Source organism: Cydia pomonella, chromosome 27 (genome assembly GCF_033807575.1).
Source record: "Cydia pomonella isolate Wapato2018A chromosome 27, ilCydPomo1, whole genome shotgun sequence".
NCBI lineage: Eukaryota > Metazoa > Arthropoda > Insecta > Lepidoptera > Tortricidae > Cydia > Cydia pomonella.
The window spans coordinates 709,456-737,337 of NC_084729.1; the positions used below are offsets into that span (position 1 = coordinate 709,456).

The 27,882-nt window shown below is 37.9% G+C and overlaps 1 protein-coding gene across 1 annotated transcript; it reads right to left on the reverse strand.

The window, feature by feature from the left end:
* Positions 1–218: 218 nt before the first annotated feature.
* Positions 219–27,864, reverse strand: LOC133532464 (guanine nucleotide-binding protein-like 1). Its single transcript, XM_061871150.1, has 12 exons — positions 27,800–27,864; positions 27,429–27,535; positions 23,509–23,647; positions 23,000–23,147; positions 21,841–21,981; positions 18,950–19,157; positions 9,016–9,189; positions 6,276–6,478; positions 4,120–4,235; positions 3,073–3,207; positions 1,623–1,720; positions 219–758 (listed from the first exon to the last, which is right to left on the reverse strand). Exons 2-12 carry the CDS (start codon positions 27,520–27,522, stop codon positions 565–567), a joined length of 1,650 nt encoding a protein of 549 aa, XP_061727134.1. The 5' UTR covers positions 27,523–27,535; positions 27,800–27,864; the 3' UTR covers positions 219–564.
* Between the last annotated feature and the right edge of the window lie 18 nt (positions 27,865–27,882).

The following is a 27,882-nucleotide window of genomic DNA, read 5'->3' on the forward strand; positions in this document are numbered from 1 at the left end:
ATGTCGATCAAAGTTACACTAGGGGTACAGACCGCTGCTTAAAATACGGTCACGATACGGAATCGCAGTGACGCGTCGTATGCGTACCGTTTTTGACGCATGCTCCCCACACCGCTATAATAATTACCACCCTCGTATCCAATACTATAAATTAGTTTGTATTTATTTTATTTAAATTTAACTTGTGTATATGGACAGTTGTGTCTGAAATAAACATATTGAATTAAGATGCAGCCACAGATACAGGTTTTTTTTAATATAGGCCGTAGATTATTGTTTCTGAATATATTATACAAATGTTATGATATGGATGAAGTAGCTTTTTTTTTTTTATACTCCGTCGGTGGCAAACAAGCATACGGCCCGCCTGATGGTAAGCAGTCTCCGTAGCCTATGTACGCCTGCAACTCCAGAGGAGTTACATACGCGTTGCCGACCCAAACCCCCTCCCCCCTCGTTGAGCTCTGACAACCTTACTCACCGGCAGGAACACAACACTATGAGTAGGGTTTAGTGTTGTTTTTAACTGTGATGAAATAAAATTAATATTTCATTAATATATTTCTACATGTCCTGCCCCAAAGCGGCGAACTTATTAGCAATAGCGATATCTTCCGGGCCGCTGCTGTCGCTATCGTCCGCGTCCGTCTGTGTGTCCGTCTCGTCGGAGCTCTCGCTTGTCACCGGCTGCACCGATTCCGATGTTAGCGCTTGGACCCATTTCACGTATTTCAGCTCGTCGGCGGTTTCGAATGATTCTGGGGATAATTAAATAATACTACATTACGATACAAGTGCGAAAAATAGGAAATTCGGTCGTGTTTTAAGTCGACACGAGTTGCGAATTACATATTCGCACGTGTATCGTACAACGTTTTACAGTATATGCCATATGTATCTCATGTCATTGTATTTGCAAAGTTTCATTACAATCCAACACCAAAGAGAATTTGAAATAGAGGTGGATTGTCAACGTTGTCAACGGAAACCTTGTAGCCACAGTAAATTTACTGCCATCTTTCGATACATAATTATAACTTTTAGAACGGCATTTGACTTTGATCCTTATTCTTTCACTGATATGTGAATTTATTAAATATCAAAAATTGGCGCCATCTAATAGATCAAAACCCAAAGGTATGGCGACATCGTTTAACCTGTGCCCAGTAAGATGGCGCCACTTTCTAATATTTCACAAATTTATCACATTTCAGTGAAAGAATAAGGATCAAAGTCAATTGGCTTTCGAAAAATTTTAATCATGTGTCGAAAGATGGCAGTAAATTTACTGTGGTTACAAAGTTTTCTTTGACAACATACCTCTATTTCAAATTGTCTTTGCTAGTACTATTATTTATTTTACAGTACATATGGTGCTACTTTACCGCACTAGTGCGAAAATTAGCATATTACGTTACTGTGTCGAACATTTAAAGGGCCATATGTACTGTAAAACGTTGTACGATACATGTGCGGATAGGTAATTCGCAACTCGTGGCGATTTAAAGCAGTCCCTTCGGTCGTGTTTTAATTTATCGCCACTCGTTTAGAATTTCCTATTTTTCGCACATGTATCGTAATGTACTATTATGGTACAGATAGGGAAATGGTGTATTATATACCTCTATTGTCCGTGTACCCGGGCGGGCGGAGCCACAGGCAGATCTTGCCGTCGAGCGCCATACGCAGGAGACTGTTGCCCGCTCGGTACGTATCCAGTCTGAAAACAGTCCACAAATATTACTCCTAGGTGCCTAGCCAAGGTGACAATTGAGCTACGATAACAAATTTCAAAAATTCAAATATTTATTCTGCTAGTAGGCCTCAAGGGCTCTTTTACAAGTCAATAAAACATTTATAGTAACATCATATAGTGACATGAAAAATACATAACAACATTTATAAATACAACAGCCAATACCTGGGTAAACATTACATTATAATAATCTTAAAATAAATAATTACTACTAACGAAACGCTTTCCCCCTTATTCATAAACGTGTAGTAAAGTTACGATGCCGCTGATCATCGTTTGTCCCTTTCCATCATACCGATACGTCGGAAAGGGACAAACGATGATCAGCGGCATCGTAACTTTAGTACACGTTTATGAATAAGGGGGTTTGTGTCATACCTAGCAGCCTTAGCGGTGAGATAGCCTTTCTACTTAGCCCACCCATCGCAAATGTCTCTCGGAGACCACGTATCATATTGGGTGGTCTATATGATGATACATACCTAGCAGCCTTAGCTGTAAGATAGCCTTTCTACTTAGCCCACCCGTCGCAAATATCTCTCGGAGACCACGTATCATATTGGGTGGTCTATATGATGATACATACCTAGTAGCCTTAGCTGTGTGATAGCCTTTCTTCTCAGCCCACCCGTCACAAAAATCTCTTGGAGACCACGTATCATATTGGGTGGTCTATATGAAGATACATACCTAGCAGCCTTAGCGGTGAGATAGCCTTTCTTTTTAGCCCACCCATCGCAAATGTATCTCGGAGACCACGTATCATATTGGGTGGTCTATATGATGATACATACCTAGCAGCCTTAGCGGTGAGATAGCCTTTCTACTTAGCCCACCCATCGCAAATGTCTCTCGGAGACCACGTATCATATTGGGTGGTCTATATGATGATACATACCTAGCAGCCTTAGCGGTGAGATAGCCTTTCTACTTAGCCCACCCATCGCAAATGTATCTCGGAGACCACGTATCATATTGGGTGGTCTATATGATATATACATACCTAGCAGCCTTAGCTGTAAGATAGCCTTTCTACTTAGCCCACCCGTCGCAAATATCTCTCGGAGACCACGTATCATATTGGGTGGTCTATATGATGATACATACCTAGCAGCCTTAGCTGTAAGATAGCCTTTCTACTTAGCCCACCCGTCGCAAATATCTCTCGGAGACCACGTATCATATTGGGTGGTCTATATGATATATACATACCTAGCAGCCTTAGCTGTAAGATAGCCTTTCTACTTAGCCCACCCGTCGCAAATATCTCTCGGAGACCACGTATCATATTGGGTGGTCTATATGATGATACATACCTAGCAGCCTTAGCGGTGAGATAGCCTTTCTTTTTAGCCCACCCGTCGCAAATGTCTCTCGGAGACCACGTATCATCGTTCTCCGGGTGGTCCATGCGGAGCAGCGATGGGAGGTCTAGCCTTTCGCCGAGATATCTGGGGAAAAAATCGAAAAAACAGCACATGAAAAATACAGTAGAATACCTCATATCAAAAAATCCGTAGGATACTTGTCTTGTTGACAACCGGTTTGGCCTCGTGGGTAGTGGCCCTGCCTACGAAGCCGATGGTCCCGGGTTCACATCCTGGTAAGGGCATGTATTTGTGTGATGAGCATGGATATTTGTTCCTGAGTCATGGGTGTTTTCTATGTATTTAAGTATTTATAAATATTTATATATTATATATATCGTTGTCTAAGTACCCTCAACACAAGCCTTATTGCGCTTACTGTGGGACTTAGTCAATTTGTGTAATAATGTCCTATAATATTTATTTATTATTTATTTATACTTAGTCTCAAAATCAGTTATCATGAATTTTAGTGTTACAATCACCAAATATCACATATATATAGTGCTGCTATCATATTTAAAAAAAAAATATTATTTTGGTTTATTTTACATATATTTATATGTATGTTTGTGTATGTCTAATTGTATTTCTTATATGTGTATGTTTATTCATTGTGATTGTAAGTATGAATCTAGGATTTAGCAACACCTACTTTTTTATTAACATCTTCTGATATAATTATTGAAAGTCATAATGTAATGATAGTAAGATTATCATTAGTCATAATTCTGAAACCGTTAATTTTTCAGGATTTTAGTAAGGTACTCCTATAGATAGGTTAGGTTTGTTTCATATCAATCCTGATAAGTTACGCGTTTCTGAGAAAAACCAAATTATGACAAAAATACATTATGACTTAAAACCTTATGGGAAACAATAGAGACCCACTCTACCTATCAAGGGGAAGAGATGGGGGGATCAAAAGTGGGTAAAATATGATCACATGAATTCTGGACGGGCCTTGAAGATGCCCGGCCAGATAGATCTGGTTACCTGATGGTGGTGTAGGGCTCCCGCAGCTGCGCGATGGGGTACGCGCCCATAAGTATCTGAACAGGCCGCGGCACCAGGGACGGGAACACCAGCCCGGGGCAGTCGCACAGACGGACCTGCGGAACACGGGATTTTAAAGTAAAAACAAAAATTAAATCTTATCTAATACCTTTAAACGAGCAATTCTTGTATATATGTCTTCTTCAGTCGGTCCCTCAATGCTGAGGATCGTGACAGCATGTCATGTTGAAGACCAGGTTCCTCCATAGGCTTCTATTCCTCGCCAAGCTTCAGGCCTCGTGCAGTTTTAATTGCGTAGGTGCAGTGATTTGAGCACACCGTCTAGTAGGAGGGCCCTGATGAGGTCTGGTGCCTTCAACTTTGCCCGTCATAATAACTGTCTATACTCTGTATCTTTAGGTATTTAAATAAAAGTAAACAAACAATTTTCACATTTTCGGGTAGTTATAATATTTATTGGTTAACCAACCAAATACAAAACCGCCTGGATCTGTCTCTGAACGACCTGACTTTAACCTACATTATTTTATTATGTAATATTTTCATCTACCCTCAACTAACTTAAGGAGCCATGAGGGTAGATTTTCTTTACATTTATTTAAATACCTAAAGATACAGAGTATAGGCTATCCGGGGAGCAGCGTGAGAAATGTCCGAAGTATATGAGAATTTGGTCCTGGCATATCGTTGACAACCGGCTTTTTATGCGTAGCTCTTCCAATATGGATGCATAACTGTCCAAGATATCCGTAAAAATTCGGTGGCGAAAAATCTATCTAGCCAGGTCTTATCTCTGGGCAAACGTGCATTTTTGAGTTTTTATATATCGTTCGAGCAAAGTTCGGTTTCCCAGATATTTTTTAATTTAAACATGTAGTGGCCTTGTGGTATAATGTGTAGTGTTTGTGTTATAGTCCCGTGAGAACCGTCGGCGAGAGCGGACGTGTCAATCCCAGCTACTGCTGACGTAACGAGCCGTATACTTGTTCCCCCGTGTGTACTCACACACACACACACGGGGGGAACAAGTATACGGCTCGTTACGTAATGGGTAATTACTACATAATGGGTGTTATGTATTTTCACCGAACATTTATGGACCGAATTTCACTTGGCAAACGACTTTTCCCCAATCATTTTACTTTGACAAGCAACCTTCAGTATACTCATAAATTCATTACAATAACGTTTTACTTAGTATAATTGTTTTTGCGCCTTTTTACTAGGCCAAATCCAACAATATAATGTGATACTGATCTACATGGATCTAATATCATTACAATATGAGATGGTTAAAAAAACTTTACTTTTGGCACTGACAGATCGTATCAGATCAGTATAATATTGGAATGAGATCTAATAACTAAAACTCGTTTCCAAAAACGTCATTTTTGAAACTAACAATGGGCTGGAAATGCTTCGTGTCCCGGGGTCTTAGACACCGAGACCACCTTACGGACCATGACAGAGCTCATAAAGGACTTGCTACGTTGAGCTGTAGTTATTAATTAAATATTACCTGTGGAGTGAGAAAAATGGAAGAGCTTCGTGTGTTCCGGGGTCTTAGACACTGAGACCACCTCACGGCACATGATCACGAAGAATGTAGATGTTCCGGGGTCTTGGACACGGAGACCACCCTACGGTCCATGATGGTGTTCATCAAGGATTTACCCACGTCGCGCTATTGTTAGCGATTCAATATAAATTACCTGTGGCGTCAGGAATATGGTCTGGAAGTGCTTCGTATGTCCCGGGGTCTTAGACACCTAGACCACCTTACGGCCCATGCACGACCGCGTTCATCAGTCTTGCCTACGTTGGGCTATAGTTTATAATTCAACATAAATTACCTGTGGCGTCAGGAATATGGTCTGGAAGTGCTTCGTGTGTCCCGGGGTCTTAGACACCTAGACCACCTTACGGCCCATGCATGACCGCGTTCATCAGTCTTGCCTACGTTGGGCTATAGTTTATAATTCAACATAAATTACCTGTGGCGTCAGGAATATGGTCTGAAAATGCTTCGTGTGTCCCGGGGTCTTAGACACGGAGACCACCTTACGGCCCATGCACGACCGCGTTCATCAGTCTTGCCTACGTTGGGCTATAGTTTGTAATTCAACATAAATTACCTGTGGCGTCAGGAATATGGTCTGGAAGTGCTTCGTGTGTCCCGGGGTCTTAGACACGGAGACCACCTTACGGCCCATAATGGCGTTCATCAGGGAGGATTTGCCCACGTTCGGTTGGCCCACGCAGCCTATGGTTAGGACGCCGCTTTTGTATTTTTCGTGCTTATAGTAGGACGTATCGGCTTCTTGGAGTATTGTTTCGCCTGCGGACAACGAGTGGTATAAATAGGTTACCCTCATTTGGCAGAATATTATTTGTCAGAAATACACTTCGCAGAGCAGTTTTAGCCGAATAATACTTTCGCATAAATATATACTTGCCATAATAGTCATTTCACATAATAATCATTTAGCAGAATTTTATAAGTGGGTTATGTTAAAAGTTTCTGCCATATAATATTATGCAAAAAGCAGTATGACAAAAGTATTTATGCCAAACGATATTTATACAATGCAACATTATGCAATACACAATTCTATTAGAATTTCCACAAGTCCATAAATTACGTAACGTAATTGGAGGGAGGGAGGGGGTCAGGCCAAGCGTTACGGTCCTGTTACGTTGGGGAGGGGGGGGAGTCAAGGTTTGCGTTACGTCACGCACAATTTTATAATAATACATAATTTTTTTTTTGTTTTTTTTTTTATGTATTATTATAAAATATTAGCCACAGAAGATGGGATCGCCGCCGAAGCCGATACCGATTGTGAGAGCGATTCTGATTTACCTTTAATAGAATGTATTAAGAAATGGAACCAAAACCCGTTCATAGATGATTAAATTTCTTGATTCCTTGAAACCACAGTTTAATGATTTATTAAAACAGACAGATTTTTGATTAAAAAGTATATATACTACCACCTGTCTTTCTTTTCTGAATATTAACCTAAAGATTTTTACAAAGCACTTGTTACGTAACGGAATTGAAGGGGGGGGGGGGGGGGGTGTCCCAGATAAGCGTGACGGTCCTGTTACATGAGGGGGGGGGGGGGTCAAAAAATTTGGGATTTTGCGTTACGTAATTTGTGGACGCCCCCTAATAAGCAACTTTCTGCAACACAATATTAAACCGAACCATACTGTTCCACCTTAGAGTTGACCAGAGGACCAGCTAAGTACTTGAGAAAATTCAATCCATGTCGCAGTGATGCGGGTGGCCGAGTGGTGGCGCAGGTTCGATTCCAGCCTTGGGCACTACAGGCCTGGGTCAGTTTCGCTTTTGATCTATTTCAGCATGGTTCCATTTTTATCACTTGTCACTATGCCCGTCCTTTTCGCGCATAAATACTTGTTAGAACGTGACAGGCATGGCGACAAATGATATAAAGCGGACCATCTTAGCCCTACCACAGTGTAAATAGTAACAGTGGGCCGACGCCTTTGATGTTTGTGTAAATGCCGACACCGCTCAAGGTCACCGTACCTACCTAGGGTTGACACAGACTTACACAACTGCCCAAAAGAGGAGGAAAATGTTTTTAGGTTTCATGTATGTATGTATACTCATTTTAAAAGTTGCGTCCATTTTGGAAATAAAGATGGCGGACGTCACTTATTGAAATGGGTGTCGATGTGTGCAGCAGTGATGTGAACCATCTTTAATTCTAAAATGGACTTTTATTTTGAAATCTGCACCCACAAAAAACCCCAAAATGGACGTCATTTTCGTAATCGGATCCCCAAGGAACCTCAGAGATGACACCCATATCGATTTTTAAGAAAAGTTAATGTCCGCCATCTTGGATTTCAAAATGGACGTCATTTTCGTAATCAGAACCTCGATGAACCTCGGAGATGACACCCATATCGATTTTTAAGAAATATTAATGTCCGCCGTCTTGGATTTCAAAATGGACGTCATTTTCGTAATCAGAACCTCGATGAACCTCGGAGATGACACCCATATCGATTTTTAAGAAATATTAATGTCCGCCATCTTGGATTTCAAAATGGATGTCATTTTCGTAATCGGAACCCCGAGGAACCTCAGAGATGACACCCATATCGATTTTTAAGAAAAATTAATTTCCACCATCTTGGATTTCAAAATGGATGTCATTTTTGTAATCGGCATCCCGAGGACTCTCAAAAATAATTAAAACATCAAATACTACATGATACATATACAAACAGAAGCTAGAAACATTTTTTGCTTTTTAAATGAAGTCTTAAACTATTCGTAATTTCTTAAAATAAGCTATAATACATGTCAGCCATTTTGAATTTTTAAAATTGATATCATTTGATATATTTTTGTTTACACTGAATCAAACAATTAGCACATGTCGTATGCAATATTTTAACTGTGCACAAATTGATTGATAATTACAAAACACGCGTCAGCCCTCAAAATCATATCCCTGAATACGAACAACGGCGCGTATGAAACTCAGGGACCGCCCTCCCGCCCGCCGCCCCTCGCACCCGCACGGTTGGCCCGTCTAGACGCCTTCGTCGCCCGACTGTATTATTTCTTAGACTGTGGCCCTACTGTTTATATTATAATCGTTACAAAAAAATCCAAATACAAGTGTCGCATCCCGAGAGTTCCAAGACATTACAGTTTTTTTTTACATTTCAATTAGTATACTATCATTCCTATACCTTAAGCCCAACTCACCGACTTCGACCTGGTCGTCACACTCGAACTCCTCAATAGTCTACTTATCTTGTGCACCAACGACGCACACGTGTCGTTATTGGCATCAAATCTCGTGACGCATACGTGTCGTGACTCACCAACTTCGGCCTGGTCGTCGTAGTCGAACTCCACATGGGTCTCCTCCCGTATCTTGTCCTCCCAGGAGCCAAGGTCCACGTGGGAGCCGACTAGCTCGCGGCACGCCTCCAGGAGTTTGGTGGCGCCCTCGGCGCACATGCGCTGGCGGCCGCGCCTTCGACGCACTTGGAGTCCTACACAAAAAAAAAGATATTCAATAGGGAATATTACTGCAATGCTCTGCCGCCAGAGTGCAGCACTAGCACCTTTCGCAAACCATAGAGTAACTTATACATACTGTGCCTAAAACTGCTTTTTGTCAAGTTTTCACAGATAATAAAATATGACATTGATGCATCAAGGCGGTTTGTTTATGAAGGGCCTACCGGGATACGCGAAAATATTTTTTTTTTATACTACGTCGTTGGCAAACAAGCATACGGCCTGCCTGATGGTAAGCAGCCTCCGTAGCCTATGTACGCCTGCAACTCCATAGGAGTTACATGCGCATTACCGATCCTAAACCCGCCCCCCCTCGTTGAACTCAGGCAACCCTTACTCACCGGCAGGAACAACAATATGCATGTTTTCTGTAAAGTGGAGGTACTTCCCCAGTTGGGCTCTGCTCTACGTATCAGCGTTGCGATACAACGAGGAAATGCCGCCAGCATCCTTGGTACAATGCCTCAAGGGCCTATTTTAGATTTAAGCTATTTATAGTAACACCACTGTATATATCCATTATGTATACAGTTATTGTAAATAAAATATGTCATACTTTTTTTGAATTAGGCCTATCCAAAAGCGATTTGGAGGATCTGTCAGCGATCGACGCGCGAAGTATAGAAATCGGGTCAATATAAGTTTTTGGCGAAAATTTCATTTTTGGTACAAGCTTTTATTGCTGACTGTACCTTTCTCCACGGGCAACTAATACTCATCGAGACGATTCTTAAAACTCCAAACACAATTAGGTTGCGTTGTTTTATCACAGAGTTCCTATGGCTACCTCCTGTCTCCATCATCAGATCAGATCGGTGGTACCATAATATTGCATTGTCACCCGACTTACATATGTATGCAAATTTTCAGCTTCATTAGAAGTCGGGAAGTGGGTCAAATTTAACTTGCACGATTTGACCCGTAATTACTCGTATGTATTGGGTCATTAGTCATTACCTATGAAATTGGCGTTTTTGTTCTTAAGTATTAGTCATGTCCAAGTTTATTTGTTTTAATAGTAACTTCGAAGTATTTTTTAATTTCATTAGTGCGCTACATAACAACGATTTTACATACAATTATTTGCTACTTTTATTGTTTTATGTATTCAGAATACCGCCCTGAAAACAGCTCTTTTCATGTGCTGCCGGCTCGAGTATTTAAATGACTTATATTTTTCTGACGGGACAGATTTAAAAAAAATGAGATAAAAAATTTCTTAGATTACTGGCAAAAATTTGTTTGGTTTGAAAATGCCATAACAAAATAATCCGCAAAATTCATTGTATGAAAAATCTAATTTCGTTAAAGTTCTCCATACAAAACGCCAATTTCATACCTAATATACAAGGTGCCCGTGAGCATTGCGAGAGATTTTAACGGTGCATTCCTGATGGCAACAGAAGCAAAAAATGTTATATGACTTTTTGTAAATTCGACAGAAAAAAAAAGATTGTTTTTTTTTCCCCTTTTTTTGAACATTCCTGTACATAAAACGTAATTTTTATTGATAAACACATATCCTAAAATTAACTATAAAGTTTTTTTTTTTATTTGTGGGTAGCCTCTCGAATAATTTTTTTTAATTTTTCGATGTCAATCAATAGGTATGTCCTGACTAGACCTCAAAGTGGCAATACCGAAATCAAAAATGTGTTTTGTACCGACTTATGGCGAAAGAATGATTTCGAAAAACATTTAATTATCTCTGAAACTAGGCCTAATCCAGTAAATTTTATATGACATTTTAGTCTCTAAATATCACCAGGAATGCTTAGTTAAAATGTCTCGCAATGCTCACGGGCACCTTGTATAAAGTGTATTCATCCTTACTTGACCTATTATGTAAACACTTCTCGAAGACATTATCACACTTTTTGGAATTACACAATAATCATCATTCAAAAACTCACAACGTATTGAAATCAACCAAATAACTGCAGAAAAATATCATTTCTAATAACATTTTCATCAATAATCGCATTAACGAACGATCAAATAAATACAAATACAAATAATTTTATTAATAACATAGTTACAGGTCATTGCAACTACCATTGTTGGTATTATACATACTTAATTTATGGTTTAAACATTATTACGCGTAAGGCAAAGTATACAACACTTACTTATGATTCATATTAGGATAGGTAGGTTAAGGAACTCTTCAAAGCTATAAAATATCATCATCTGACATTACGATGTCTAGTCTATGAATCGTATTAACAGTTTTGAATGATTCACGGTTAGCTTCACTAGAATTAAATCGTCCGGGATATAAACCGTGATTACCTTTTATATTGTTTTCGAGCTCCCGATATTTGGACGCAGTTACATGAATCTTGTTCACGGGTAGCTGGAAATAGCGGGCGGTCAAAGTTGTGTAGACCGCGCTCGGTCTACCCTCATTCGTGCGCGTGGGCTGCGTTCGTTTTCAACGTTACCACTGGTCGCGTCCACACTTGTTAGTGGCGTTTGATTCGGATATCAATGGTTTTTTACACAAATATATCACAGGATTCCACACATTAGACAATTTAAATCCATCTTCGAAATATCGAGAGCTCAAAAACAATATATCCCGGTAAATAAATAAATATTATATGACATTCTTACACAAATTGACTATAATAAGTCCCACAGTAAGCTCAATAAGGCTTGTGTTGAGGGTACTTAGGCAACGATATATATAATATATAAATATTTATAAATACTTAAATAAGATTTAAGTCTTAGGCCGCCTTTACACCTGTAAGTTTTACGTACGTAAGTCACTTACGCTAAATTTGTTGTAAGTAGCTCACTGTAATTTTTTACTACTTTCGTAAACTGGGAAATTACAAGTCTAAACACGTTCGTGTTTGTTTACGGAAGCGACTCACAGCTTATCGAACTAAATTGATAAGTTGAGAATGTACACCAAAACAATGTCCTCTCAACAAAAACAAAACAAAACCTGGTCACCAGACGAGGTAGAAACTTTAATTACCGCTTTTGAAGCACGTGTCATACTGTGGGACTTCAAAAATAAAGAATACAAAATCTCAGTTTTTTTTTAATGATTGGTGCAACTTTTTCCGAAATATATTCTTATAAAATTGAAAAATTGGGCTCGGTCTTTCATTCTTAACTCCTTCAAAAGATTTTCAAACGTAACTCGTGCCATTCTTTTTTCTAGCCAAGGTTTTACCCAGCATTTTCTTTCAGCATTATTTTCCTTTCGCCTTTTATTGTATAAAGTTATATATGCAGCAGCCGCTGGTAAATAGCGACTATGAGTAGATATTTTTATTATTGATTTAGTAAGTTAATTTGAAAAAATATTTAACAGAAAACTGTTTTTATTCTATACAAGATTATTTTGATTTGTATAAATTTAAAAAATAGTTTGATTATGTACTTTTATTTATTTTTTTGTGAGTGATTTTAGTTATAGTTTTGCAATACCCTAACAGGGTCTCATGTTGTGCTTTAATTTTGTAAGTTTCACCTGTATTTGTTTGTACCAACATGATCGTAATAAATATATGATATGATATGATATGATAAGCATATGTAAATGGGCGTGTAATAATAATAATGTATGCAAGTTTAAACTCACAAAATTTACGTAAGCATTTTTTACAGTAAGTTCATTTTAAGTGTAAATGCAACCGTAAGTAAGTTACATAAATATTACGAAAGTAATTTACAGGTGTAAAGGCGGCCTTATGAATCGTATTGTTGGATCGTGACGTTTCGTTACATGATAAGACACGTAAGGATGAATACACTTTAGATATGTAGGTAGCTCGCAAATACACAAGTACCGATTTGTTAATAAACCTAATGTCAGTCCAAATTGGTGGTCAAACGAATCAGCCAGGAAGCAGTAAGATTGGTTCGGCTTTTAATTTATTCTCAATCCAGTAAGTTTTTCTTTATTTATGTTTTATTACGTTTTTAATTGATACTTTTGATTTTGATGTCATATAATGAAACCAAGTTCCTAATGCGTAGAAATGGTTAAATATTTTCAACCCAAAATTTACCCTCCTAAGGAGTTGAATTTAAAAATAATCGGTTATTTTATTTAACTCGACGATATTTGAATATAATATGAGTAGGCAATAAAAAGGTGTATAAAAAAACATTAATTGACAGTAACTGGTTAAATTACACAAAATTACTGTCTGTGAAAGGTTCAGTTTTAACTTCGTTTTTAGGGTTTCGTCAACTAGAGACCCTTATAGTTTCGCCATGCCCGTCTGTCTGTCTGTCCGCGGCTTTGCTCCGTGATCGTTAGTGCTAGAAAAATTTGGTATGGATACAATCGGTACGGAACGGTAAAATAAAAAACTACAAAACATTTTTTTAGAGTACAGTCAGCATCATATTCATATCATTCTATAACAGCTTACCAAAAAGTGATGTACATATTTAATATAACTAGGACTGTAAAAGATATACTTTTGAGCGCGAATTTTAACAATTTATCTATATTTGGAAAAGTTATCCGGAATATCAGATACTTTTGGCGCGTTGTTTCATCCGCTACTTTTGATGCTGACTGTACCTCCCATACAAAATTATACGTTTAATTATTTTTTTGCTTTGACCCCATAGTGTGGGGTATCGTTGGATAGGTCTTCCAAAACGAATAAGGGTCTCTTAATTTTTTTTATGATAAAAGTTATTATTTTCGGAAATAATCGCTCGCTTAAGTTAACTTATGAACCATGGGTCCAAAAAATATGAAAAAAATCACGAAATAAAATATAAGTAAATACTTTTAATGAAAACTATAGCGAACATGATTTTGAGTTTTTTTGTTATTGCAAAAAAAAAATATGTTTTATAAAAACACGTAGAAAGCGCTACGAAGGTACTCCCTTATGCTGTTAATATCGGTACGAAAAATGTGCCAAAAATATGTATACACCACCTTAATATATGGGCAACAGTCGTGTATACATATTTTTGGCACTTTTTTCGTATCGACATTTTCATACGTGACCGTACAATGATACTTACTAATTTATAGCCCCCCGTTCGGCCTGTTCTGACAAAATGAACGAAACCCTACACTGAGCATGGCCCGACATGCTTTTGGCCGATTTTTTTATCCTCTTTTTGTTTGTACATTTTAACCTGTGCTTCAATCAATTTTATAAAATAAATCTTAACTGTATTTATTTTTTATTTTACAGATTATCATGGAAGATCTACTGAAACTGAAGAAGCGATTACTTATAGCGTTTGCACACGCTGAGAAGTCTCTACAAAAATCTAACCCTATTTTTAAAATACCTAATCCCACATTAATGGACAAATCTAAAGTGGACTACGAGGTATTCCAAAATATAGCTCAGCGGTTATTTGCCGTGGAAAATCAGATTTTGGATCTTACTCTGAATGAAGAGGATTTTTCACCAGAAAAATTAATTAAGGTTATGGAAGATGCGAAAAAAATGGAAAATACGATGGCAGACTCTGAAAACGAGATGCGACCATGATCCCTGTCTAAATTAAGTCTTTGTGGCAAAGTGTGGCAGTGTTTATGGTGGCCTATCCACGCTTTGACACTTGCGTGTCGGTGCACAGCTTAGACTAATTTTACGAGTTTTTTTTAAAGCCTAGTTTCATACAAAATAAAGATTTCTAAGTACTTGTTTTGTATTATTCTTCCCTGCTAATTTATTTACTTTAGAGATGCACCGGATATTCGGTTACTATCCGGCCTATATTTTAATATCCGGCCGAATACCGGAGTCATCTACCATCCGGCCGGATGCCGGATAGCTACCTAATATCCGGCCAGATAACAAATAGTCTTTACTATCCGGCCGGATAGGAACTTTACTTGCTTTGAGGGTAAATAAATTGAATCTAAAAACGGTCCACCATGATCATAATTATTTTAAATACTCATATTATTTTAAAACAATTTTAACATATTCAGTATACTTATAATGTATAGGGACCGTGCGTGTTGGAGGGTCTGCCATCTTGTGGCCTGAATCGGAACCATAAACATGTACATTTACACGTCACGTGTTTTCTTGTGCATAGTAGGTTCTGCCATCTTGTGGGCTACATCGGAACAATAAACATCACATTCACGCCTCGCGCCAAAAATCTGACGGCTCCTGTGCTGCCCCCTAAAGTTCATGCACGCTCCCTATATGTGTCATGGACGTAGGTACAAATGAAGTTTACTATTGGCTTAATTCGAACAATGCTTATAAGATGTCGTGCCGATACGATACCGATAGTCAGTGTTAAAAGTGACGTTTTTGGTTGAAGAAATGTCACTTTTGTGACTGACTGATCAGTATCGTATCGATGTGACATCTTGTAAGCATTGTGAAAATTGGGCCATACACCGTGTTTTTTTTTTTTGCGTTAATTTCAAGGGTGCTTTCCTGAGCTTAAATTAAGTAACTTTCTCAAAGACACCGATATTCCAATTAACTCCATTTCGGAGATAATCAATATTTAATTTTTATCTTATAAAGCTCTTACGAGTGTGTACACTTACCTTAGGGCCCGTTCACATATTGATTAGTGTTTAGTACGGGTTAATACATTTGCTACTAAACGTAAGTACTATCTCGGACGATCGATGTTCGAAATGACATTGACATGTCACACTTTTCAATTGTTTGATTGAGATAAATGTAATGCCCGTGCAACAACAACGCTATATGCAACATTTAATTACTTTTTATAACAAAAAAAAATGTAAAAAAAATATATAAAAAATTTTTTTTTGGAAAATTAACAATGTCACGTAGTTTCCTTAAACGTACTTACCAATACCCCGAAGTTAACGAAATTCAATAAAAACACGGTGTATATTGTTTATACATATACACCACAATTTGGTACATAATTGGACGAGCCTCACCTCTGAAAAGATTGTATGTATATACACTAAGGAGCAAAACTGTCCCAATAGTAGCATCTTAGTAGAATGCGGAGAAGTTGATGTCGATCAAGGGGAGGGGCACATGGTTAATACATAACAGTACTCCTTGAAATTTTCTACAAATCGGCCTAACATATGATGTACTTGGCATTTACGATTATTTTGTAATTTCGAATCGAAAAGTAGAAAAAAACACATTTTTATTTTTTCCAATATTTCTAGTTCCTCCTATGAAAACTCCCAATAAAGAACCATACATAATTAGGAAATTTAGCCTCTCTAAAATGAGGTATCAACTGTTTAAATCGTGAACATAGTTTTCTAGTTATGGCAGAATAACAGTCGTCTTTAACATTGAACTAACAGACACTTTCTATGGCTGTTTTTAATGGTACACTTTTGCATCGAACTATAAGGCACCTAAAAGTAACTTCAAAAATATGCCCCATCAAAACAATTTCATGATGAATTTTATAGTGGCAGAATTTCTTAATTATTGGGAGCGTGCACGACTGTCACGCAACCTAGTGTCCGCAAGTCTAGGGGAAAACGTCAATTCACTACATCTTATAAAACTACTCCAAAACTAAAAACTACTGAACGGATTTTCATACGACTTTCATCTATCAATAGTGATTATTGAGGAAGGCTTAAGTATATAACTTGTTAAGGTTTTGTGTAAATTGTTTGAAATATAACGATGTTGTCGGAAAAAATCACGCTGGCTAGGAGCTTTAATCGAAAACGCTGCCTAATCCGTTTGAGCTATAACAACACAATGTATGGTGGGGTTGTTTCTCATTCGTAGGTCTACAAAAAAGTCCGCGATGTGAAATGTCTATCTTTTAAGGATAACTTACTATATCCATTCTTAACTTCTAGAAAAAGATCACGTAATATGTGGCATTTGCAAAGCTATTTACATGGATACATTATTAACAATTATCAAAATAAATACGTTAGTTATATTAAGCATTTCATACAGATTACAATGGTCCCTTGCACCATACAATTTAAATGAATATTTCAGGAGTAATCGTAAATCAAAGTTTCATTTCGAGCCATATAATTGTACGAAATGTTTAAGAGGCTATCCGTAGTTAGTTCAAATTTTTACCACCTTATGCGCTGGGATCGCTTTACTTACCCCCACCACGCACTTCGCACGGTCCCAATATATGGTTCCCTATTTGGAGTTTCCATAGGAGGAAAAATAAAAATGTGTTATTTTTTCTACTTGTCGATTCGAAATGACAAAATAACATTTTTTTTTTAAAAAATTTTTAAATAAAAATAAATGCCAAATACATCATATGTTAAGCGATTTGTAGAAAATTTCAAGGAGTACTGTGTTATGTATTAATCATGTGCCCCTCCCCTTGATCGACATCAACCTCTCCACATTCTACTAATATGCTAGTATTGTGACCCTGCTTATGAAGCCGATAGTCCCGGGTTCAAATCCTGGTAAGGGCATTTATTCGTGTGATGATCACGGATATTTGTTCCTGAGTCATGGGTGTTTTCTATGTATTTAAGTATTTATAAATATTTATATATTATATATATCGTTGTCTAAGTACCCTCAACACAAGCCTTATTGAGCTTACTGTGGGACTTAGTCAATTTGTGTAATAATGTCCTATAATGTTTATTATTTAGTGTTTAATATTTATTTATTATTTCGTAGCCAAAAAGGCGTTTTTCACTGAATTATTACAGAACACAATTTTACAAGAATTGACATTATATCTAAAGGGTCTCTATTGTTTCCCATAAAGTTTTAAGTCATAATGTATTGTTTGTCCGCATTTTCGTTAGTCATAATTTGGTTTTTCTGAGAAACGCTTAACTTTTCAGGATTTCCATAAAACAAACCTAACCTATCTATAGGATAACCTTACGACAATCCTGAAAAGTTAACGGTTTCACATTTATGAACTTATGATAATCTGACTATCATTACATTATGACTAAAACGAGACCGATTTCAGAAAACTTTGTATGACATTTTAATCTGTCGGGTTATATGGGCCCACAGTGTGTTAAAATATAGTTAAACACTCTTTTCTATACTCTGTACCTATAGGTATTTACATAAAATTAAACAAACAATTTATTGGTTGACCAACCAAATACAAAACCACCTGGAACTGTGACTAAACGACCTGACTTTAACCTACATTGCTGCTGAGTTTACGTTTTTACTATGTACATATTAGTGTATTATTCTAGTAGGATACCAAAGTGACGATATTATTATTTATTGTTGACATATCTTAGTTATTACATTTTAAATTTCTATCATTTTTTTTTTTTTTTTTTATTGATATTTTATTTGCTTGGTTGATATTTAAATCTTATTGACATGATACAAATTTCAGTTAATATTATGCATATATTCTTCAATACTTTTAATTAATATCATCATCTTGGGATCACTAATTAAGCTTTAATTTCTTTAATATAATGTAATGTTTTATTTTTAATTTTAAGCTATGTTTAACACAATATTTTATTGTTATGAATGAATAAAGAATTATTTGATCATGTAATGTTTTCATCTACCCTCAACTGGCTTAAGGAGCCATTTGAGGGTAGATTTTGTTTACTTTTATTTAAATACCTAAACATACAGAGTATAGATGTAAACAACCATTCTTACCCGTGGAGTTACGCACAATGTTTTTCATCACAATTGCGAAGTCCCCAACCTGCATTGGGCCAGCGTGGGGACTATAGCCCAAGCCCTCGCGCGCATAGGAGGAGGCCTGTGCCCAGCAGTGGGACGTATATAGGCTTAATTATTATTTTAAACTTACCCGCTTTATCGCTAGTGGCTCCGTTCAGATTATACCCCGGACATGAAGTGAAATACACAACTTTGAGTCCAGGGCATGTTTCAGTGAGGTACTTCTTCCAGGCAACCACCGCGGCCGCGGGCACTAAGTCCACCTTGTTCAGCACCAGGATCATGTCCTTCTGCTGTTCCATTACGTGCTTGTAGAGGGAGGGGGGGAACATCATGCCCTGGGGGGGGAACAATAAAAGACGGTTTAAAAGTGGGATGTTTACTGTTGGTATTTAAAATACCCTCCAGAGGTTCCAGGTCTCCAGGTCCAGTATACATAAATATTATAGGGACATTCTTACACAAATTGACTAAGTCCCACGGTAAGCCAAGAAGGCTTGTGTCATGGGTACTCAGACAACAATATATATAATATATAAATACTTAAAAAAATAAATAAAAAAGAGGATAACAGGCCCCACAAGAATATTGTTGTTGATGATAAGTATAGCAGGCGGGGACCAACAGAGGGTTACTTATAGTCATTTTGGTTGTTGGTACCCGCCTGCGATACTTACCATCAACAACAATATTCTTGTGGGGCTTGTTTTCCTCTTTTTTAGTGTGCAGTCGGGTTTTTTGGTTTTTTTATAATATTTTTTTATTTATTTATAACTTTTTAGTTACCCCCAAAAAAACATCCTACGACACTTCCGTGATCAAGACGAATCTAACGATACCTCACACATCAAAATCCATCAAGCCGTTTAGGTTACAGGAGGCCACAAAGAAACAGACATACATACATACACTCGAAAAACATTACCCTCCTCCCTTTGGCAGTCGGGTAAAAAATAAAACATCCATGACTCAGGAACAAATATCTGTGCTCATCACACAAATAGATGCCCTTACCGGGATTCGAAACCAGGACCATCAGCTTCATAGGCAGGGTCACTACCCACTAGGCCAGACCGGTTGTCATAATATTATCGTCATATCGCACATAGTTGTATATCTATAGTTATATCTCTTTTTTTTTAAATAATAATAGATATCTACTTTTTTTTACCACGACGGTGGCAAGCAAGCATACGTCCCGCCTGATGGTAAGCAGTCACCGTAGCCTAAGGACGCTTGCAACTCCAGAGGTGTTACATGCGCGTTGCCGACCTACTATAGTACGTAATGTACGTTTACAGTACATATGGTGCTACTTTACTACTAGTGCGAAAAGTAGCATATTACGTTACTGTGTCGAACATTTAAAGGGCCATATGTACTGTAAAACGTTGTACGATACATGTGCGAATAGGTAATTCGCAACTCGTGTCGATTTAAAACACTCCCTTCGGTCGTGTTTTAATTTATCGCCACTCGTTTCGAATTTTCTATTTTTCGCACTTGTATCGTAATGTACTAATACATTTTTATACACTGACACATACACAAACACTTGTACACACAGCTTAATAATAATAGCATTCACCATCTTCACATTTCTTGCGTTATCCCGGCATTTTGCCACGACTCATAAGAGCCTGGGGTCCACTTGGCAGCTAATCCCAAGTATTAGCGTAGGCAGTTTTTATGGAAGCGACTGCCATCTGACTTTCCAACCCAGAGGGTAAACTAGGCCTTGTTGGAATTAGTCCGGTTTCCTCACGACGTTTTCCTTCACCGATGGTAAATATCAAATGATCTCTCCTCTGTTCTGAAAAACTCATTGGTACGAGCCGGGGTTTGAACCCGCGACCTCCGGATTTCAAGTTGCACGCCTTACGCTTACCGCTAGGCCACTAGCGCTTTTTTAGGGTTCCATACCCAAAGGGTAAAACATGACCCTGTTACTAAGACTCCGCGGTCCATTCGTCTGTCTGTCTGTCTGTCCGTCTGTCACCAGGTTGTATCTCATGAACCGTGATAGTTAGACAGTTGAAATTTTCACAGATGAAGTACATCATTGTTGTTATAGCTAAACAACAAATACTAAAAAAAAAAACAGAATAAAATATATATTTAAGAGGGCTTCCATACCACAGACATGTTTTTTTGGCCATTTTTAGGTTTCCATACCCAAAGGGTCAAACGGGACCCTATTACTGAGACTCCGCTGTCCGTCCGTCCGTCTGTCACCAGGCTGTATCTCATGAACCGTGATAGTTAGCCAGTTGAAATTTCTACAGATTATGTATTTCTGTTGCCGCTATAACAACAAATACTAGAAACAGAATAAAATAAATGGGAGAATCAACTTTTTAGCGTCACTCGTTGCCATGGTTACGATTAGTTGTCCAGGGGACAAAAGTTCATTGAAATACTGATTTTATGGTACTTAAATGTATTAAACTTGCGTTTTTGTGGTCGTTATAACCAATGTCCATAATGGGCCCCCTATTAAGCATGTTAATAGAACGGCATACAACGTCTCTTTAAACAAACTGTGCCACTGTTGTCCCTTGGACAACGGGACAGGATAACAAAACAAAAAAAGTTGATTCACCCAAATATTACTTTCTAATCTCGAGGTTCTCATCCAATCACCGAGGTTAAGCATCCTCGGGCGGGGTCAGAACTTGGATGGGTGACCGTTTTTATAGATAATGGTACGGAACCCTTCCTGTGCAAGTCCGACTCGCACTTGGCCGGTTTTTTGTAGATAATGGTACGGAACCCTTCATGCGCGAGTCCGACTCACACTTGGCCAGTTTTTTAAATATTTTTAATACTAATAGCATTATGCTTAAAAAAATTGACATAGATATCTAGAATTTTGTATACATACCTAATGTAGATTAAGAAATTGGTATGACGAAACTGGGTCCTGTAACACAGGGTTTCCTAGGTCAAGACACAGGGTCCTGATTTACTGTATTGTTAGATTTATACAATAAACTATTTAAAAAAAAATTTCAAACTTACCGCGAACCGGACATCCACTATGAGCAGCAGAATATCGCACATCTCCAGAACTCTCCAGAGCTGCCTCCAGGTCTCCAGGTTGAGCTCGAAGTAGGACATCTGCTTCCAGTACTCGGTGGCTTGCAGGCTGTTTATGTACTCCTGGAAAAATAGCATTAAATAAAAAAAATGTTCTAAACGAATGTTCATAAACAAATCAAAGAGGTCTGGCTTAGTGGGTAGTGATCCTGCCTATGAAGTCGATTGTCCCGGGTTCGAATCCCAATAAGGGCATTTTTGTAAACATAATAAGTGCATGTTCTTGGAAAATTTATGGATTAATATGAATTGTTTTTTTTTTTTTATACTACGTCGGTTGCAAACAAGCATACGGCCCACCTGATGGTAAGCAGTCTCCGTAGCCTATGTACGCCTGCAACTCCAGAGGAGTTACATGCGCGTTGCCGACCCTAAACCCGCCCCCCCTCGTTGAGCTCTGGCAACCTTACTCACCGGCAGGAACACAACACTATGAGTACATTTTTTTCGTGAATACTAGTTTATTCAAAGGTCTGTCCACTTTGATATTTGTCAATAAGGTAGTCTAGACCCCATAGTGGCGACATAGCCATGAAAAAGGCGTTATGCACTCAAACACAATAAAAAAAGTTTTTTTTTTTTTTAATATGATATTAACTCCTTCCCTTTTATCTGCTTCCTTTTCCATACTTATAGCTGGCATTTATTATATATATATAGTATGTATTTTAATATATGTATGTATATGTATTTATATATCTTTTTTATTTATATTTGTATATGATATATCGTTTTGTTTTGTGTTTATTCCGTGCTAGACTTCTTTTATTTCATCTGGAACACCTACTGACAACATAATTTTTTTTTAAATTCCGCTACCTAAAGGTTGTCTGGAAGAGATCGCTTTTTAGCGATAAGACCGCCCGTTGTTTACTTCTTCTTTATGTGTTGTATTATGTGTACTGTTTCTGTATTGAAGTGTGCAATAAAGAGTATTTGTATTGTATTGAACTCTGAAACTAAGCGAATAAAAAAAATATATAAGACATTTTTGTCTTCAGATACGATACGGAATATACTGTTAAAATCTTTCTATTTCCTCGCGGGCACCGTGTATATTAATGGTCGTAACAAGTCTCACCGTGAAATACTTGTGTTCCTGGGCGTCCAGCTGCGCGGGAGACATGCTGAAGTCCCACGGGGGCCGCTTGGGGAAGGCCAGGTCTTCGGGGAAGTAGACGTGAGGGTCCACCTCCAGCTCTGTCTCCGGGACGGGGTTCAGGGCTTTCCTGTTTCATAGGAAATACAATACAAATAGCTTTTAATCACTGAATCTATTATAGTTTTACATATAATGTTCTTGGAAATTAAAGTTTCGTGCACCGCGCGCCGCCCCGCCAGCGCGCGCAGCGTGCCGCGAGCAGCGCGCCAGGACCAGGAGGGAGGACCCCCGATGGGCTCGAAATATGGCGCCAACAGGGACGAATAATCCAAGTGAGTGTAACGCGCCGATGAGACAGCCAGTTGGGTTGAGACAGCCTTTCCCTGTCATTGTAGGCAGCATGGCGGGTTTAGGCGCGAGAGAAAAAAAAAAGTGAGTTTATCCATAAAATTAGCTTATTATTCAGTAATAAACTAGGCGGTGCTTACAAAGCATCCTCTTTCTTCATCTTGAGCTCTGCGTCACTCTCCCTGAAGAACTTGAGAGCGTATCTGTTGCGGTCCCTGCCGCCCCGTGATGGCTGGTAGTTCACCGACATCACATCCTGTCCAGACTCCCCTGGTGTGGCTGAACAGATAAACCATGAAAAAAGAATTGATAGTGATACAGCTGGTGATCATTGCAGTAGGGGAATAGGGTCGTTTCCATCTACAAATCTTAGGGCAAAATTGTATCCCAATAAATTCTTTCGGATTATAAGAACATGTTAAACTACTTATAGGGGACCTGTAATGACCATATTTTTGTAAATATTGAATTTAAAATATCTTTTGGCACACGTCACGTGACCAAACTCAAAACGTCTTTGAAGATTCTGATGACGTCACAACTCTCAGACTGACACTGTTGGCAGTTAGGCGATAAACAACAAATGACAAATGTCAGTTGACAGTTCGTATCTACTACGTGTGTATGTAGATATGTGTCAAACCGTAAACTGTGACGTCACACAATTTTCAAGGAGCGTTTTGGGCGCGAAACCATATGTCAAAATATATTTTTTTAATTTCACATATTTAAAGCCGTTTTTAGTATAAAAGTTGAATTTTAGGGCAACTTTTAGTTAATATAGAACAGTGGTGGGCAAACTTTCTTCATGGGGGGCCAGAAAAATAAAAAAATTTAGAGGAGGGCCACAACTGCAGAATAAATGCATTTTGTTCTGAAACCGTTATGTCGCGAGCCCTATACTAATTATTTCGAAGAATCGGCGGCGGGCCAGATGAAACCCTTGCACGGGCCGGAACTGGCCCGCGGGCCGTAGTTTGCCCACCACTGATATAGAACGTAATACAAGCGTTTCAAAAAATTGGAAACGACCCTATGATATTTTTGACCACATTGCTAGGTTTAAGAAATGCTTGACTGATATCCTCTTCTCTCTCACTGACTGATGACGTCTGCTTTGACTCTCTAAGTTTGTCACATTTGCGAGGTTTAATCTTTAAAAATAAATAAATAATAAATATTATAGGACATTATTACACAAATTGACTAAGTCCCACAGTAAGCTCAATAAGGCTTGTGTTGAGGGTACTTAGACAACGATATATATAATATATAAATATTTATAAATACTTAAATACATAGAAAACACCCATGACTCAGGAACAAATATCCATGCTCATCACACGAATAAATGCCCTTACCAGGATTTGAACCCGAGACCATCGGCTTCGTAGGCAGGGTCACTACCCACTAGGCCAGACCGGTCGTCATAATAATGTAGAGTTTATTACTCTCTTATACTCGTAATGTTTAGAAAGTTATTTGTTCTCTGTTTTTTTTAACCGACTTCAAAAAAAGAGGGGGTTCTTAATTCGACTGTTTTTTTTTTGTATGTATGTTACTCAATATCTCCGAGAATCGTGAACCGATTTGCTAATTTTTTTTTTATCGAACGGGTATAACCCCGAGATGGTCCCGTTGGCACCAAGTCGGGTCTGACGATGGGATCTTGGAGAAATCGAGGGAACTCTTCAAATGTTATAGGTGGGAGAATCAACTTTTTAGCGTCACTCGTTGCCATGGTTACGATTAGTTGTCCAGGGGACAAAAGTTCATTGAAATACTGATTTTATGGTACTTCAATGTATCAAATTTGCGTTTTTGTGGTCGTTATAACCAATGTCCATAATGGGCCCCCTGCTAAGCATGTTAATAGAACGGCATACGTCTCTTCAAACAAACTATGCCACTGTTGTCCCTTGGACAAAGGGGCAGGATAACAAAACAAAAAAAGTTGATTCACCCAGGTACATGTATGGCGCTTTTGGTAATTTTAAATATTATACGACATTATTACACAAATTGACTAAGTCCCACAGTAAGCTCAATAAGGCTTGTGTTGAGGGTACTTAGACAACGATATATATAATATATAAATATTTATAAATACTTAAATACATAGAAAACACCCATGACTCAGGAACAAATATCCATGCTCATCACACGAATAAATGCCCTTACCAGGATTTGAACCCGGGACCATCGGCTTCGTAGGCAGGGTCACTACCCACTAGGCCAGACCGGTCGTCTGCAATTGTATGTTTCTCATGATATCCGTTTAGTGTTCCTAAAGGAAAATAAAAAATAAAGTAAAAATATTAGGGGACAATTTTACAGAAAGCAACAACAACAAGTAAATAAGTAAATATTCTTTACTAGCAGGGCCTATAGGCAAAAGGAAATGGGGAAAGCCATATAAACGATGGCTAGATGATATAAAAGAAACTGCAGGAAAAGACTGGCTAAACAAAGCGGAAGACAGGCAGAGTTGGAGGAGGCCTACACTCAACGAGGGGTCAATTTTTTTTTTAAATTATAGGACATTATAACACAAATTGACTAAGTCCCACAGTAAGCTCAATAAGGGTTGTGTTGAGGGTACTTAGACAACGATATATATAATATACAAATATTTATAAATACTTAAATACATAGAAAACACCCATGACTCAGGAACAAATATCCATGCTCATCACACGAATACATGCCCTTACCAGGATTTGAACCCGGGATCAGCTTCATAGGCAGGGTCACTACCCACTAGGCCAAATCGGTCGTCAAACCCAAATTAAATAACTAAATAGTAAATAACATAAACAAACTTAACACTGACTACTAACTATAAGAAACTTACTAACCATTATGCAAAAACTTCTAATGTAAACATGAGAAATTTGGAAATAAAGGCATTTTTATTTATTTTATATTCACCTCCAAACAATAGATTAAACTCAGCCCTAACAAAAGGGAGGATTTACTAGTTTTTGTTATGATTATGCTCATAAATTGTTGAGTTTTATACATAGTGCTTGAACATGGTTACAAATTGTATAGATTAGCAGAAATAAAGATGTATTGACAGTTTTATTAAACAATAAAGTAATCCTAACAAAATTTATATGTCTGGCCTAGTGGTCCCAGGTTCAAATTCCAGGGCATTTATTTGTGTGATGGACACAGATATTTGTTCCCGAGTCATGGGTGGTGTTCTATGTATTTATGTATTTATCTATATACTTGTTACCTAGTACCTATAGTACAATGTTTGCTTAGTTTGAGGCTAGGTCTGTCTGTGCAAGATTGTCCCCAAATATTTATATATGTATTAAACAAATCAATATATGTCTTGATAATTGGCTCCCTATTCGAGAGAGTAGGTCCCTTCGTATTCTATGTACTCTCTACTCAATCTTGTTTGACCCGTCCGCCCCAGATTATCTCCATTCGAAATTTAAATTTGTTACCCCACGTCCAGGCACAGATCTTCGCTCTTCCCATACTCTTAAGCTCATTGTCCCCCAACACCGAACGGGTTTCATGTCCAATTCTTTCACTGTCCAGGCAATCAGACTTTGGAACGTTCTCCCACTCTCTATCAGACAAGCGCAGACCAAATTCACATTCAAGCGCATGTTGTGCTAGTATTTCCTTGACAAACTTTCTTCTTCTTCAACTTAATGATTTACACTTGGTATAATTATGTATGTATTAATGTATTAATATATATATATATATATATATATATATATATATATGTTTATTTGTATTAAGTATATGTGTAAGTTTATCAATATATAGTTTATATTCATACATAGTCTCGGTTACAAATTCATTTACTTTAAAAGACACTGCACCTACTTAATCTTTCTGGTTTAACCCATTGGTTGACTGGTAGAGAATGCCTTAAGGCATTATCCCCGCCATTTGTACCTTCATGTATTGTGCAATAAAGATTAAATAATTAAAATAATTAATTAATTATCCAAATATGAAAAAAAAATTGCTAAAGTTCAAAAGAACACACAAAACTAGCAAAATTTCTAAATGGGAATCTACTTACTGGATAATAACAGGGTTTTATTCTGCTTCTTAGACTGCAGCTGCTGCTTCTTCGCTTTGCCGCTAAACGGCGTCTTCCGCCGCGCCTGAGGCATCTCGAAATTTCCGCTGAAAATACGCCAAATTACCTCTTCTTAACCTTGAAACAGGCCGTACTGGGCGATGAAATGCCTGTGTGTCCGGTATTAGCGTGTCTGGATGGCTAATTTACAGTTAACACGCGAAAGATAAGTATAAAACGTATAGTTCATTATGTTAATGGAGCCGCGTGGGATTTAGCGGTTAAACGAATAGAAGTTGTTGGTAAAGACATTAATACATTCAAAAAAATTGAAAAGTCAAGTTTAAAAGAAAATACATATTTATACTCACTCCAAGTAATTGGTTTATACAGTTTAAAACTAATACGATACGGCAAATACTTGAACTACTCGAAGAATGGCAAAGAATTGAAA